The 14,944-nt window shown below is 56.9% G+C and overlaps 1 protein-coding gene across 7 annotated transcripts in view; it reads left to right on the top strand.

The window, feature by feature from the left end:
* TRPM2 (transient receptor potential cation channel subfamily M member 2) overlaps window positions 1-14,944 on the top strand; it is a 50,683-nt gene that overhangs the window by 29,825 nt on the left and 5,914 nt on the right. For 4 of the 7 annotated variants that reach the window (XM_081234949.1, XM_081234948.1, XM_081234947.1 and 1 more), the window contains 14 exons: window positions 12-157; window positions 794-906; window positions 1,330-1,543; window positions 3,005-3,123; window positions 3,629-3,761; window positions 4,200-4,371; window positions 8,562-8,745; window positions 9,825-10,006; window positions 10,239-10,371; window positions 11,016-11,103; window positions 12,653-12,740; window positions 13,416-13,573; window positions 14,155-14,231; window positions 14,404-14,505. In XM_081234949.1, the coding sequence (XP_081091075.1) occupies window positions 12-157; window positions 794-906; window positions 1,330-1,543; window positions 3,005-3,123; window positions 3,629-3,761; window positions 4,200-4,371; window positions 8,562-8,745; window positions 9,825-10,006; window positions 10,239-10,371; window positions 11,016-11,103; window positions 12,653-12,740; window positions 13,416-13,573; window positions 14,155-14,231; window positions 14,404-14,505 (1,909 nt within the window). The other 3 variants (XM_081234951.1, XM_081234952.1, XM_081234953.1) reach the window with 3 other exon arrangements.

The raw sequence follows: 14,944 nt of genomic DNA, 5'->3' as shown, positions 1-14,944 counted from the left end.
CTCCCACCCAGGGGTCTTCACCGAGTGCTACCGGAAAGACGAGGAGAGAGCTCAGAAGCTGCTGGTCCGCGTGTCGGAGGCCTGGGGCAAGACCACCTGCCTGCAACTGGCCCTGGAGGCCAAGGACATGAAGTTCGTGTCTCACGGGGGCATCCAGGTGACCTTCCAGAAACACCTGCCGCGCTGCTGCAGGGGCAGACGCGGCCTCCCGCTCACACAGACAACACAGGAGGTCCCCATGTGGGAGACCCCAGCAGGCCCCCAGGAGGTCCCAGGGACAGGACTCGGATGCCCACCCCCTCTGCCTGGGGCCTCGGAGGGGTACGTGGAGGGGGCAGGGCATCCTCTTGGAGCACCGAGTGCAGGATCCTTGGTGACGTGGCACACGTGGCACACAGTGGGTGTCCCTCGGAACCCTGGCGCTTCCTTGGAGCACAGCCTCCTGCTGTCACCATGTCCACAGCACTGTCGTGTGCCGGCCGTGCTGGATCCCAGGGACGTGGCGGGGAGGGGGTCCTGTCCACACCCCCACACCCCCAGAGAGAGCTCAGAGGGGCCAGCTGGTGAGAGACGGGGAGACAGAAGTCCTGGGCTTGAGCCCTGTTCTCCGCCCCTTCTGTCCGGGAGAGCTGGCCCTGCCCTGCCCACAGGGAGCCTCTTCCTCGGCCGGGAGATGACAGGGCCTGTGCTGAGCTGCCACCGCAGCGTGCAGTCACTCCTCCTAGGGGCCTCAGGGAGCACGGGGTCGGGGGTGGGGGACGCCCGTCGCCCTGACCGGCCCCTGTGTCCGCAGGCCTTCCTGACCAAGGTGTGGTGGGGTCAGCTCTGCGTGGACAACGGGCTCTGGCAGCTGGCCCTGTGCATGCTGGCCTTCCCGCTGCTCTACACGGGCCTCATTTCCTTCAGGTGCCAGCCCGGCTGCGGGCGGGGGCCGGGGGCTGGGGGCCCGGGGGCCCGGACCTTCCATCCCAAACGCCCTCTCTCGGGGGTCCTCACCGCTGCCACTGATCCCAGGATGGAGGGGACTCACGCCTGGGGGAGGGCCCACCGCCTGGGCGGAGACCTGCTCTCCCCCAGTACCCGCAGGGGGCTGAGCGCCGGCCCGCCCGCCGCATCCACCGTGGCCTGAGTATTTTGTTACAGCCCGAAAGGAACCCGAGGGCCCTTTGGGGACCCCTCCGTGGGGCCGTCTGGCTGAGCCCCCGCTGAAGCCATGCGTGCAGGGGCAGCAGCCGCGTGCGGGTCCTGGGCCCCCCTTCTGTGCGCGGGGGCCCGTGTGGGCCGTCAGGCGCCTCACGGCCGTGGCCCCCACCCCGCGTCTGCCCGCAGGGACAGGCGGCTGCAGGCCGGGGGCGGCCTGGCCCGCGTCCGCGCCTTCTTCAGCGCGCCCGTGGTCGTCTTCCACCTGAACGTCCTCTCCTACTTCGCCTTCCTCTGCCTGTTCGCCTACGTGCTCATGGTGGACTTCCAGCCCCGGCCCTCGGGCTGCGAGTGCCTCATCTACCTCTGGCTCAGCTCCCTGGTGTGCGAGGAGCTGCGGCAGGTGGGGCCCTGCCCGGCCCCAGCCCCACCCACTGACCCTCCCGCCCCCGGGCAGCTCCCTGCGCTCGGGCACTTTCTCCCGGTGGCCCTTGGCCTGGTGCCATCCCCAGCGAGACTCACGGGGCCGCTGAGAGCCGGGCAGGGCCCCTCGGAAAGGGCGGCCTGCGGTCCAGCAGCCACACCGGCCCTTGCCCCTCCTCCACCTGGCCACCCCTCCCCAGGCGCTGCTTTTTGCTTGAAACCCTCTCTGATCACCCCGAACGGGGTGCCCTCACCACATGGCCTCCTGGACTTGGGGGGCGTGTGAGACCCCAGCTACGCTGTGAAGGGCACTGCAAAGTGGGGGGTCCCGAGACCACTCTTGGGTTTGGTAATTCTCCAGAAGCACCCCCAGCGCCCTGAGCCAGCAGCTGGTGGTCACGGGCGAGTGACCAACCGCACAGGAGGCCACAGCTTAACCTCGGCCGAGGGTCGGGGTGCACGGCAGCGTCCGTCCAAGGATTCTGGACGCAGAGCTTCTGTTGCCCCCTCCCCTCGGTGGGCAGGGTGTTTCCTGGGGCTCGGTCAGGTGCTGAGGGGTGGCCCACCCCAGTGTCCAGCCCCTCTGGAGGCCAAGCTGGTCCTGCGTGGTCCAGGCCCTGTCCTGAGTCCCGTTGTGAGACGACCTGGTGAACAAAGACCCCTTCTGGGCTCAGAGGCCTCCTCGGGTGCCCGGAGCAGAGGGAAAGGCTGATCCCCACAGCTTGTCCGCCCCCCCGCTACCACACTGTCCCCACCTGCCGGTACCTGGAGGCAGCCCGTGAACGTGACCCTCAGCTGGTGTGGGGAGGGGCCGGCCGCTGAGAGACGCCCACTCAGACTCGTCCCTGCTCTCTGAACTTGGCATCCACGCGCCCCAAGATCCAGCCAGCTTAGCTCACATGCGTCAACCCACCGCCTGCGGGGGACCCTAGGGCACTGTCAGGGTCCCCAGGAAGGAGGTGCAGGGTGGGCGGCCAGGCCTGGGGCCGCGCTGGCTCTGTGGGCCTCGCCTCGTCCCACACGGCCTCCTGCAGCAGAAGCCCCCTGTCCCTGGGCCCCGGCCTCACCGCAGGCAGCCCCAGGACAGAGGGCAGCCCCTTCTCCCGGAGTCTGCCTAGCGGTGCCAGGAAGGGGACCCGGCTGCTCCTGTGGGGCCACCTGCCCCGCACACCCAGCTGCTGGGCTCCGGGTTGGGGACTCCCGCGGGGCAGGCCAAGCAGGGCTGCGGTCCCTCCACCGTCTCTCCCTCCTCTGGGGGCCGCTGCAGGGGGCGGGGAGCACGCCCTGTGGGAGGGGAGCTGGCCCCTGACACCTTCGCTTGAGGCTGGGGCCAGCGGAGGCCACGTGTCCTGCCCGCGGCCCCTCCCCAGGAAGCCGTGGTTTGCTGGTTGCTGGGGCAGTGAGATGCATAATACGCCGGGCCCACTGTGTCCCCTCCCAGCTCTTCTACGACCCAGACGAGTGTGGCCTGATGAAGATGGCGCTCCTGTACTTCAGCGACTTCTGGAATAAGCTGGACATCTGTGCCATCCTGCTCTTCATCGCGGGGCTGACCTGCCGGTGAGCAGCCTCCCCGTGTGGTGCCCATCCCGTCCATCCCGTCTGAGGCAGCCGCCCCACAGGGCTGGCTCTGGATGAGGCCACAGGCCAGGGCCCCCCCCCGCGGGGCTCAGCTCCTCTCTGGACGCATCTGTCCCGAGGGTGCCCTGCCCCCGCCCGGGGACAGTGAGGGAACCAGGGTGGAGACTCGGGGCTCTGTCACTGCGGGTAGCTGCCGGGTGTGTGCGCCTGCATCCCAGCCTGGGGCTCGGACCTCTCCACTGCCCGTCAAGGCTGCGCGTGTCTGCCGTGCCATGACCCGCTTTCTCCACCAGGCGAGACTGCCCAGCCCAGCCTTCTGGTTCCCGTTGGGCTTCTGGACTCTCCTGGAGGCTCTGCCCCTGAGCTCACACCCAGCTTTAGTACTTTGGGGTCCCGGGGTTGCCCCTGGACTGGGGCAGGTGCACAGGAGGCTGGGCCCAGGCCCTGGGGCGGCCAGCTGAGGCCCCTGCTTCTGCCCAGCCAGGCTCATCCCCTCGCTGCTGTACCCCGGGCGCATCATCCTGTCCCTGGACTTCATCATGTTCTGCTTGCGGCTGATGCACATTTTCACCATCAGCAAGACGCTGGGGCCCAAGATCATCATCGTGAAGCGGATGGTAAGGGGATGAGGGGCCTCTGATGTCAGTTGCAAGTGAGGCGCCCCAGGGCTTCAGCACACCCCGTTAGATCCCCAGTCCCTGCCTTGCCCCTTGGGCTCCCACCCCCGGGCACGCCCATCTCAGGTCTTTGCCTGTATGTTGCCTCCTCCAGGCAGCCTTGCCTGATCTCCACAGCTCATTCCTGATCCCGGTTACGGCTCCTATCACTCCCCTCCTGGTCATGGTCACGTTGGACCCTTCCTGCACTTCAGGGGGGTGCCCAGCACACATTTGGGGTGTTGGGGCAGCCCCAGGGCTGTTCCCCCGGAGCTCCTGGCTCTAGGCGTCCATGCCGTGGGCGTCGATGGAGTCCCCCTCCGCTGCAGGGCACACAGGAGCCCACCTGTGGGCGGTGCGGGTGTGGGGCTGCAGCCTGGTGTCTCCCTGTCCCCGCAGATGAAGGATGTCTTCTTTTTCCTCTTCCTGTTGGCCGTGTGGGTCGTGTCCTTCGGGGTGGCCAAGCAGGCCATCCTCATCCACAATGAGAGGCGGGTGGAGTGGATCTTCCGGGGGGTCGTCTACCACTCGTATCTCACCATCTTCGGGCAGATCCCGGCCTACATCGACGGTACGATGGGCCCTGACAGCCTTGGGAAAGGAGGGGCCAGCCCAGCAGGGGTCCTGCAAGCTCACAGAAGTGGGGGAGGGAGGGCCCGGGGGCCGTGGCTCCTGCAGTGCCTGTGGCCGAAAGAGACAGGTACACGCTGGGTCCAGCTGAGCAGGGAGGGCGCCAGCTGGCAGAGCCTGAGCCGTACCTCACAGCTTCGGGGAGATGGGGCCCTGAGGCATCAGCTGACCCCCACCCCCCCAGCATTAAATGCTGCCCTGTTCCCTGTGTTCCTCCCACTGCAGTCAGAAATAAGTCCTCCTTCTCTGGACACAGAGAACAGTCTCTGTGTACTGAGTTTGTTCTCTTGAACAGCTTCATTAAGATTTAATTCGCATTACCGTAAAGCTCAGTGGTATCAAGTGTCCGCTGCAGTGGTTTTTCGTATATTTACAGAATCTAATTTTAGAACATTGGCATCACCCCAAAGAGACACCCCGTGCCCATTAGTAGTCCCCCCCCTTCCCCCTTCCCCTCAACCGTAGGTGACCTCTAATGGGCTTTCTGTCTCTATAGCACTTGCATTTTCTGGACATTTCATATAAAGTGGATCACGCAATACATAGTCTCTTGTGTCTTGCTTCTTTTTTTTTTTAAGGTTTAATTTTTATAGTCAGCGCATGATGTACATTTTACCATGACCTAATAAAACCACACATGCGTGAGTATAACTGAACAAATGTTTGACACATAATACTGCGTCTTGCTTCTTTTTCTTAGCATAATGTTTTCAGGAGTCGTGCGTATAGTGGGTCCGTGTCAGCATTGACTTCCTTTTTGTTGCCAAATAACATTCCATTGGATGGATTTGCCATGTTCTGTTTATCCATCCATAAGCTGGTGAACATTTGAGTTGTTTCTACTTTTTGGCTTTTATGACTAATGTTTTCTATAAATTTTTGTGTGGACACGTTGTCGTTTCTTTTGGATGTATACCTGGGAGTGGAATGGCTGGGTCACATGGTAATTCTGTGTTTAACTTTTTGAGAAGCTGCCAAACTGTTTCCCACAGCAGCTGCACCAGCAATGTATGAGGTTCCAATCTCTCCACATTCTCACCAACACTTGTTATTATCTGTCTTTTTTGATTCTAGCCACCCTGCTGGGCAGGAAGTGTATCTCACTGTGGTTTGATTTGCACTTCCCTGATGGCCAATGCTGTTGAGCATCTCCTCACGTGATTACCGAGCCATCTTCTTTGGAAAAATATCGGTTTCTGTCCTTTGCCCATTTTTCAAGTGGGTATTGGTCTTTTCATCGAGTTGTAAGAGTTCCTTACATATGGTTACCAGTCCCTTATCATATGTATGCTGTGCAAGTATATTCGCCATCCTGTGGGTTGTCTTTTCACTTTCTTTATGTTGTCCTTTGAAACACAAAATTTTTCAGTTTTGTCGAAGCTCACCTTGTCAATCTCTTTGATCATTTGTGCTTTTGGTGTCATATCTAAGAACACGCTGCCCAAGCCAAGGTCAGGAAGACTTATGCCTATGGTGTTATTCTAAAAGTGTTAGAGCTTTAGCACCTACTCTTGGCCTTTGATCTATTTAGATTAATTTTGTATGCAATGTAAGAGTCATTCTTTTACAGCAAGCATTCAGTAGTTCCAGCACCCTTTGTTGAAAAGACTGTTCTTTCCCCATTGAATTGTCTTGGCACCCTTGTCAAAAATCAATTGACCATGAAGGAAAGCGTTTATCTCTAGGCTCTCAGTTCTATTCCACTGATCTATGTGTCTACCCTTGTGCCAATACCACAGTCCTGGCTAGTATAGCTTTGCAGTAAGTTTTAAAATCAGGGCGTGAGTCTTTCAACTTTGTTCTTTTTTCAGGATTGTTTTGGCCTCTGGGTCCTTGGGTCCACATGAATTTTGGGGTCATCTTATCAATTTTTCCAAAAAGAGCATCTAGGATTTTGACTGTAAACATGTGATGTCTTCCACTTATTTAGATCTTTCATTTCTCTCCATAATATTTTTTTATTTTTCAGTGTATAAGTTGTACTTCTTTTGTTAAATTTATTCCTAAGTGTTTTATTCTTTTTCATGCTGTTGTAAGTAGAATTGTTTTATTAATTGGATTGTTTACTGCTTGTGTATAGAAATACACTATATTTTGTATATTGAACTTGTATCCTGAAACCTTGTTGAACTTCTTTATTAGTTCTAATAGTTTTTAAGTGCATTTTTTGGAGATTTGCTATGATCATGTCATCTGCAAATAGAGATACTTTTACTTGTTCCTTTCCAGTCTGGATGTCTTTTATTCTTTTTCCTGCCTAATTATCCTGGTTAGAACCTCTGGTACAGTGTTGAAACGTATCAAGAACAAATGTCTTTATCTTGTCCCTGATCTTAGGGGAAAGCTTTCAGTCTTTCACTACTAAGTACAATGTGAGCTATGGGGTTTTTGTAAATATCCTTCATCAGGTTGACGAAGTTCCCCTCTATTCCTAGTTTCTTGAGTGTTTGTATTGTGAAAGGGTGTTAGGTTTGTCAGATGCTTTTCCTGCATCAATTGAAATGTTCATATGTTCATTTATTTTCTTTATATTATTAATATGGCATATTATATTAATTGATCTTCAGATGTTAAACGAACTTTGCATTCCTGGGGTATATTTCACTTAGTCATGGTGTATAAATCTTTTTATATGTTGCAGGATTCAGTTTGCTAGCCTTTTGTTGAGGATTTTTGCATCTATATTCTTAAAGGGTGTTGGTCTGTAGTTTTCTTTTCTTGTAATGTTTTTGTCTGGTTTTGGTATGAGAGCAATACTGGCCTCATAGAATCACTTAGAAAGTAGTCCCTCCTCTTTTATATTTTGGAAAAGCTTATAAAGGATTGGTCTTAATTATTCTTTAAATATTTGGTAGAATTCACCAGAGAAGCCATCTAGGCCTGGACTTTTCTTTGTGTGAAGTCTTAAAATTACAGATTCAATATCTTTACTTGTTATAGGTCTATTTATATTTTCTACTTCTTTTTCAGTCACTTTTGATAGTTTTTGTCTTTCTAGGAATTTTTCCATTTTTTATAAGTTATCTAATTTGTTAGCATACAATTTTTTGTAGTATTTCCTTATAGTTTTTTCTGTTTTTGTAAGGCTGGTTGCAATGTCCTGTCTTTCAGCTATGATTTAGTCATTTGAGTCTTTCTTTTTTTCCTGGATCAGTCTAGCCAAAAGGTTGTAATTCTGTTAATCTTTTCCAAGAACCAGATTTTGGTTTTGTTGATTTTCTTTATTGTTTTTGAATTCTCTATTTCATTTATTTGCATTCTTCTCTTTATTATTACCTTCCTTCTGCTTGCTCTGGGTTTACTTTACTAAAATGGAAGGTTATTTTATTGATTTGATCTCTTTTTTAAAAAAAATATAGGTATTTCTAGCTATTATAATGAGTTTCTATCTTAGAAGGTTAGTAGCACTTTCAAAACTATATTTGATTACAGAACAGTGCATACTCATTGCTAAAAAAATTTTTAATTCAAGTTAAATATAAAGAAGAATGTTCATAATCCTACCTCCCAGAGTTAACCACTATTAACTTAGTATATTTTCTCAGAGGTTTTTAAATGCACAAATGGAATATATATTTATGTTTTGTAATAGTATATTACAAATATTATAATAAAGCATAAATAGTATCCTTTACTTTTCTGCAATTGTGGGGCTATATTTTGTTTTGTAATAACTCGTTCCACATACAGGAATGCTGCCTCTGTAGCGTTTTTCCTTTCTCGTGTCTCCCTTCTCTTTCTGATGGCTGTTAATTTTCTCTTTGAATTCTTTCCCAATGCATTTTGCTCCCCAGGGTTGGAATCTGTGTCTTATGATGACACAGCCCCTCCTGGTGCTGCCCCCGCCTGGGGCCCAGAAAGTGCCCTGGTGGGATGTTTGGATCTGGACAGGGGCACGTGCCCACCTGGAGTACAGGTCTGGCTCCTGGGCTTCCCTTGGCAGCCGCACTTCCTGCCCACGAGGATGCTTGGGTGTAGATGGGTGCCCCTCTTTGGGCTGCCCTCACGCCTGACCCGACAGCTGAGGTCACCCAGATGTGTGGGTGTCCAGGTCTGCGGGGTCATCGCCCGAGGACCCTTGTGCTTCCACTTGGCTTTCCTGGTTCACCTGCCCCCTCACTCCCGATGCAGGCGTGAACTTCAACCTGGACCAGTGCAGCCCCAACGGCACCGACCCCTACAAGCCCAAGTGCCCCGAGGTCGACGCGACGCGGCGGGAGCCCGCCTTCCCCGAGTGGCTGACGGTCATCCTGCTTTGCCTCTACCTGCTCTTCACCAACATCTTGCTGCTCAACCTCCTCATCGCCATGTTCAAGTGAGTGCCCTGCGCCGGCCTAGCCGGGTACACACCCCTTGCCCTCCCCCCATCCCCATGGGGTGCGGACGGGGCGGAGCCCGGGACCTGGGACCTGGCTCAGCCCAGGTTGACCGTGCGCGGCCACGCGCTCTGGTCACCGCTGAGTCCATCCAAGGCACTGCTGCTGTGGGACCAGCGCACGGGCCATGTGCCTGGAGGCTGCGGGCTGGGGCACATGGACGTCTCGCTCCTCCCACCCTGGAGGGAGGGGCTGCGGGGCAGCGACCTGGCTGAGGCCGGCTCTGGATGTGGAGGTGCGTGTCACACTTATTGAAAATCGGACGATGCAGGATGACCTGTATTTGTTTTCCATGGCTCAGGGCATCGCCAACCCCTCAGCGCCCCTCCCGGCCTCTGCAGAAGGGCCCCTGGGACCCTTGGTGACCCTGGTGAAAATCCCTGAATTCCTGGTTTGGGCACCATTTCTCTTCCCTTTCATCAGCTAGTGTGATGAGGTCACCACTTTCTGATTTACCATGTGTTCTGAACAGTGGGAGACCCTGACCTGTGCTGGGCTGTGATAGAGACAGAGAGGCCAGAAGGCCGGCGGGCAGGGGCTGCATCTTGGCCCTGCCTGGCCTCCCTCCCTCCTTCCAAGGGCCTCTCTCTGGCAAGGATTCGGGTCAGTTGAAGTCCATCCACAAGACACACATGTTGCAGAGAATAAACGTGTCGGCCTGTTGAGGACACCGTCCCTTCTGTTTGTCAGATTCAAGGGACGAGCCCCTCTTAGAGTCCAGTGCAGGACACTGTCCATCTCCCAACACATGCAGCTCTGTTTTACCCTCTAGCGAGGTTTGTAGAACCTAAAATCTAGGTCTTCTTTCTTCCTTCTCCCCTTGGCTCCCAGGAAGCTCAGAATTCTGAGGCTGGCAGTTCAGCTGCCTTTTCCTGCATCTGGAGTTGCCCCCCTGGGTGGTGTGTATGCTCTTTATGGGCCATCATGGCAGACACGCCGGGCAGTGACACGGGTGTTTTGGTAGCTGTGTTTGGGTGGCCCGTGTTCCCCTGTAACCAGTGCTCCCTGCCCCCTGCAGCTACACGTTCCAGCAGGTCCAGGAGCGCACGGACCAGATCTGGAAGTTCCAGCGCCATGACCTGATCGAGGAGTACCAGGGCAGGCCCCCCGCACCGCCCCCCTTCATCCTCCTCAACCACCTGCATCTCTTCATCAAGAGGGTCATCCTGAAGGTCCCCACCAAGCGACACAAGCAGCTCAGTAAGCTGCCGGCCCCTCATCCCAGAGCTGCGTCTGGGGCACAGACGGGGTGGGGTGGGGGCCGCAGCTCCTTGGAGAGTTCTGGAAGCTCGGTGGGCATGCAGACCGCTCAGGCCACCGACTTCCCACCAGCCCACTGGGGGCGGGTGCGGACTGGCTCCTCCGGCCCCTCAAGGTCTCGGCCCCTCCCTGCGGGGCCCTGAGTGGGTCAGAGGCTCCCCTCCGCCGACAGAGAACAAGCTAGAGAAGAACGAGGAGGCGGCCCTCCTGTCCTGGGAGATCTACCTGAAGGAGAACTACCTGCAGGACCAGCAGATCCAGCAGAAGCAGAGGCCAGAGCAGAAGATCCAGGACATCAGCGACAAGTACGGGACCAGGGCGGGGCCCTCGGGGCTCCTGACACGTTTCCTCTTTGTCACACAGCACACGCGGCGCCGGTGGGGGGGAAGAGAGTTCAGGAACCCCACACGCAAAAGACGAGAGCGTTTGGAAGTAATTTTCGTATAAAAACAGAGGCCACATTGGGTGCAATTCCTATGTTGTAGCAAAAGAAGACAGAAACCAAAGAAACATTCCCCAGACAATGGTGCTGCGTCCTCCTCCTTCCAAAGTCCCCAGTGGCGCCCAGCGGTAGCTTTCCCCATTGTGACTTGGCTGTGGAACTCGTGGCAAATCGAGGCAAGGACCCAGGCGTGTGCGCGTCTGCACACCTGCGCCTCTTGCCCAGCCGTGCCTCCCCCCACCCAAAGCCCGAGGCTGTTGGGGCAGCCCTGTGAGCCGGGGCATCCGTTGGCTGAGAGATCGTCCCCTTGGGCCACTAGGCGGTGCTCATTCTATATGGAAACGTATGGTATAAATACCTTCAAATTAAGAGGAAGATGCGTGAAATTAAGGCCACCAGAGCCTGGGCTGCTGGATCTGATAGGCCACCCACCTGCAAAGAGGCACCAGGCTTCCTTCACATCCCGCCCCTGGCTGGCCTGCGGGGCTCAGCTGTGTCCTCTTGCAGGGTGGACACCATGGTGGACCTGCTGGAAATGGCACATCTGAAGCAGTCGAGCTCCATGGAGCAGAGACTGGCCTCCCTAGAGGAGCAGGTGGGTTCTGGGCTGGGACCTCTGTTTCTGGGCACAGCTCCGATGGACTGGAAGGTCGCTCTGTGGTGTGGTGGCTTTGAGAGCGCGCATACTGGGAAACCAACCAGGAGAAGGGGGCAGTGACATCGGGGCCATTGCTCCCAACTGGCAGGGGCACCTTCTCCGTCCTCCAGAGAATTCCACCAAACGCTCCCCTGCCTGAGCTCTGCCACACCGCACTGTGTGGCGGCCACATCAGGGGCTGGTCTGAGGGAACAAACTCTTGACCTTCCCCTGGCCTCCTTGGAACTGTCCTCTGAGACAGCCGCTATCTCCAGACTCTGCATCTGGAACCTGGGCGGAGGCCGTGGAAATTACTGACAGCCCTTGGCTGCTTTCTCAGGCTGCCAGCTATGCTGGGAAGGAGGGAGGCCATGGGGCCAGCAAGGATGCGTATGGATGTCCGTGTGGACAACTGGACTGAGGGGCAACATCAGAAAGCAGCATGTGGATGTCTCAGAGCAGCTCCAGATGAGAGAGCGGTGGCCAGTAGGCAACAGGAGAGCAGCCTCCCCCCGCCCCTACCCCCTCAATGTCCACTGACAGCCCCCCCATCAGCTGGGCAGCCCTGAGTGGCCTCACATCCAAGAGTCATTGCCTCATAGGCCAGCTGGGCTCGGGTGCATGAGTGATGCTGAGGGACAGTAATGTGTATTAGTTCATCCATCCATCTATCCATCCATCCATCCATCCATCCATCCATCTATCCATCATCCATCCATCTATCCATCCATCCATCCATTCTTCCATCCATCCATCTGCCCGCCCATCCATCCATCCATCCACCCACTCATCTGTCCTTCCATCTATCCATCCATCCATCCATCCATCATTCTATCCATCCATCCATCCATCCATCCATCCATCCATCCATCCACCCACTCATCTGTCCTTCCATCTATCCATCCATCCATCCATTCACTCATCCATCCATCCATCCTTCCAGTCATTCATCCATCCATCTATTCATCCATCCATTCATGCATCCAGTCCATTCAGTCATCCATCCATCCAGTCATTCATCCATTCATCTATCCATTTAACTGTCCATCCATCTATCCATCCATCCATCCATCCCACGTTTCCTGTGCGCCTCCTCCGTGCCTGTACAGAGCTGGCCTTGAGAATGTTGGGGTGGCAGGCATTATCTCATCCTTGAGGATTCCCAGTCAGGGGGAGGCACAGACATAAAGGTTCATTGTCACAATGTAGTTCAGTAGGCACAGTGAAGGAGGTGGATGCAGGGGCTTCGGTCAGGGAGGCCTTGGGACTCCAGGACGAGGAGGGGTGGACCAGGCAGAGGCCAGGTCCCCGCCCCTCCGTGCCTCTCCTGCTGGGCCTTGACCCTGTGCCCCCCAACCCCGTGGGCCTGCCCTGGGTTCCCCTCCTCACTCTGGGTGCTCTGGCCCCAAGGCCTGTGCCTTGCGACACGGGAACAGGGTGGGTGGGAGCTGGGCATTCCATGTGGGGGCAGGTGTTGACCAAATCTTGTCTGGGATGTGCCTTCCAGGTGGCCCAGACGGCCAGAGCACTGCACTGGATCGTGAAAGCCCTGAGGGACAGCGGCTTTGGCTCGGAGGAGGGCATCCCCACCCTGGGTGAGTGGAGGGCTGTACCAGCTGCTGGTCTCTACCACCTGTGCTCTTTTGCGTCCGGGGGTCCGTGGGGAGGAGAGGCAGCATGCCCAGTGCCTCGGGGAGCATGGCCCACCCCACAGAGACATGTACAGAGTGTGGCCAAGTCCCCCGCTTGACCATGCTGGGGACTCCCAGAGGTCGCCTGGCCCACAGCCCCATCCTCCTCCTGTGCATCAAGCTACAAAGTGGGGGCAGCTCCAGCAGATACCCGAGACCCAGTCACGTCGACTGGGTGACAGAAAGCAAGTCTTTGTTCCTAACTTTGCAGTCGGCCAAGAAATGGGCATGAGTAACCCTCCTGGGGTGTTGCTGGCCCCGAAGGAGCAGTGTGCTCTCCTCAGCTGGACAAGCTTCTGTAAGGGCCTGTGTGTCCAGCTAATTACTGAGAGCCCTGCTGGGAGCTGTCCAAGGTGGTGGTTGCCTGACCCCAGGTCGCTGTCCTCCTGGGCCGCAGTGCTGGGGGCCCTGGGGAGGGTACCGTCTTTGGGGCTGGCATTCAATCCGGGCTTGGGGAGGCAGAGGCAGCCCAGAAGTTTGGGGGAAAGGACCATAGAGGGTGGCCCTGTCCTGTGCGCCTGGCACCCGAGTCCGGGCCCAGCTTTGCCCACAGCTCCGTGGGGCTGTTCCCATTCCCAGCACCCCAGAAGGCCTCGGTGGGGCGGGACCCTGAGCTGGACGGTGGGCTGAAAGTGGAGGACCCGGGCGATGCCTACCACGTGGATGCCCGGCACCTCCTCTACCCCAACTGCCCCGTCCAGCGTTTCCCAGTGCCCAACGAGAAGGTCCCCTGGGAGGTGAGTGCCTGTTCTGCCGCGGTGTCCTCGGGGGGAGCAGTCCAGCCCCCTGGGCTGGATGAGCCCACTGCGGCCTCACAGGGTCATGACAACAGATGAGAAAACGGAGGCACGCGGTCCATGTGGCCAGAGGGGGTAGAGCTGGGGTTTGAGCCAGGACGCTGGTGGGCCTCCATCCACACACAGCCGACTGCCCTGCTTGTCCGACCCCCTGTCCCCAGTGAACGGTCCCCGCCCTGTTTCTGAGTGCCGGGGAGGCCGGAGGTGGAGAGAGAGAGGGAGAGATGGTTGAGGCATGTGGGTGCCCCCCTGGTCTTCTCTCTGGTTTTCCTTGGAACATTCCAGGCTGTTACTCTTCCCCAGTCTCTGCCAGTGGGACCCCTTCTCTCCTCTAGAGCCCAGCCTAGCCCCTCATGCCCCATCCTGGGGGCTGGGCCGGGTGTGTGCGTCCTCAGGTCTGCTGAGCTCGGGCTCCCAGGCCCTTTGGGCCGTCCCAGGGTCTTGGGCTCTGAGGTCAGCCGTCCTGGGTGCCAGCTGACCTGGGGTGGTGACCGACTGAGGGGAGCCCCTGTGTCGTGCAGACGGAGTTCCTTATCTACAACCCGCCCTTCTACACGGCCGACAGGAAGAACAAGGACCTGGTGGACCCTGTGGGGGAGTGAGTGCCCTGCTTCCCGCCTGGACGGGTGGCCCATCCTCTCTGGGGGCTGGGGCCATGCTGGGAGGGCTGTGGCCGGGGAATTCTCGTGGTGGACCCCCTAAGGGGTCACCGCAGCCACTCTGCATCCCGCCGTCTTTGTCGGGGACGCGACCTCTCCTCTCGCTCCCAGCGCCCTGGAGCCTCTGTCCAGGATCAACTACAACGCGGTGGATGGATGCCTGGATAGGCGCAGCTTCCATGGGGTCTACGCTGTGCAGGACGGGCTCCCTCTGTGAGTGCAGCCTGGCCCTCCTCCGCGGCCTCTGGGGTTTCCTTCTGGGGTCAGGTTTCCTCTCCGGCAAAGTGGGCGTTTTTCTGATAAAAACAAAGTACGGAAGAAAAGAAACATCCAGATAAGGCGTTTCCTTCGTGGGCTGGCCCCGCTGGCCTGGGCGCTGCGCCCTCGTCCCCCGATGTCACCTTTACGGCTTCCGTTCCTGTGGTGTGGAAATGGGGTAAAACGTGGACCGCCCGGCTGCCAGCTGCACTGATCATGAAGGGGGGGAGCTGTTAAAGGGCCCCTGGGGTTACGTGTAGGGGACAGAGGTGTTTCCAGGTCTGAGCTCTGTAGGGACGGGCACTGAGCCCCACTGTACAGGTGAAGAATCAACATAAAGATGTCAGGTGACCCATGGCGTCAGGCCCAGCAGGCACTTAGCGGACGCCTACTG

Source organism: Mesoplodon bidens, assembly GCF_964165515.1.
Source record: "Mesoplodon bidens genome assembly, chromosome: 5".
Classification (NCBI taxonomy): domain Eukaryota; kingdom Metazoa; phylum Chordata; class Mammalia; order Artiodactyla; family Ziphiidae; genus Mesoplodon; species Mesoplodon bidens.
Note: the sequence above shows the minus strand (reverse complement) of the source record. Positions and strands in the feature narration are given on the sequence as shown.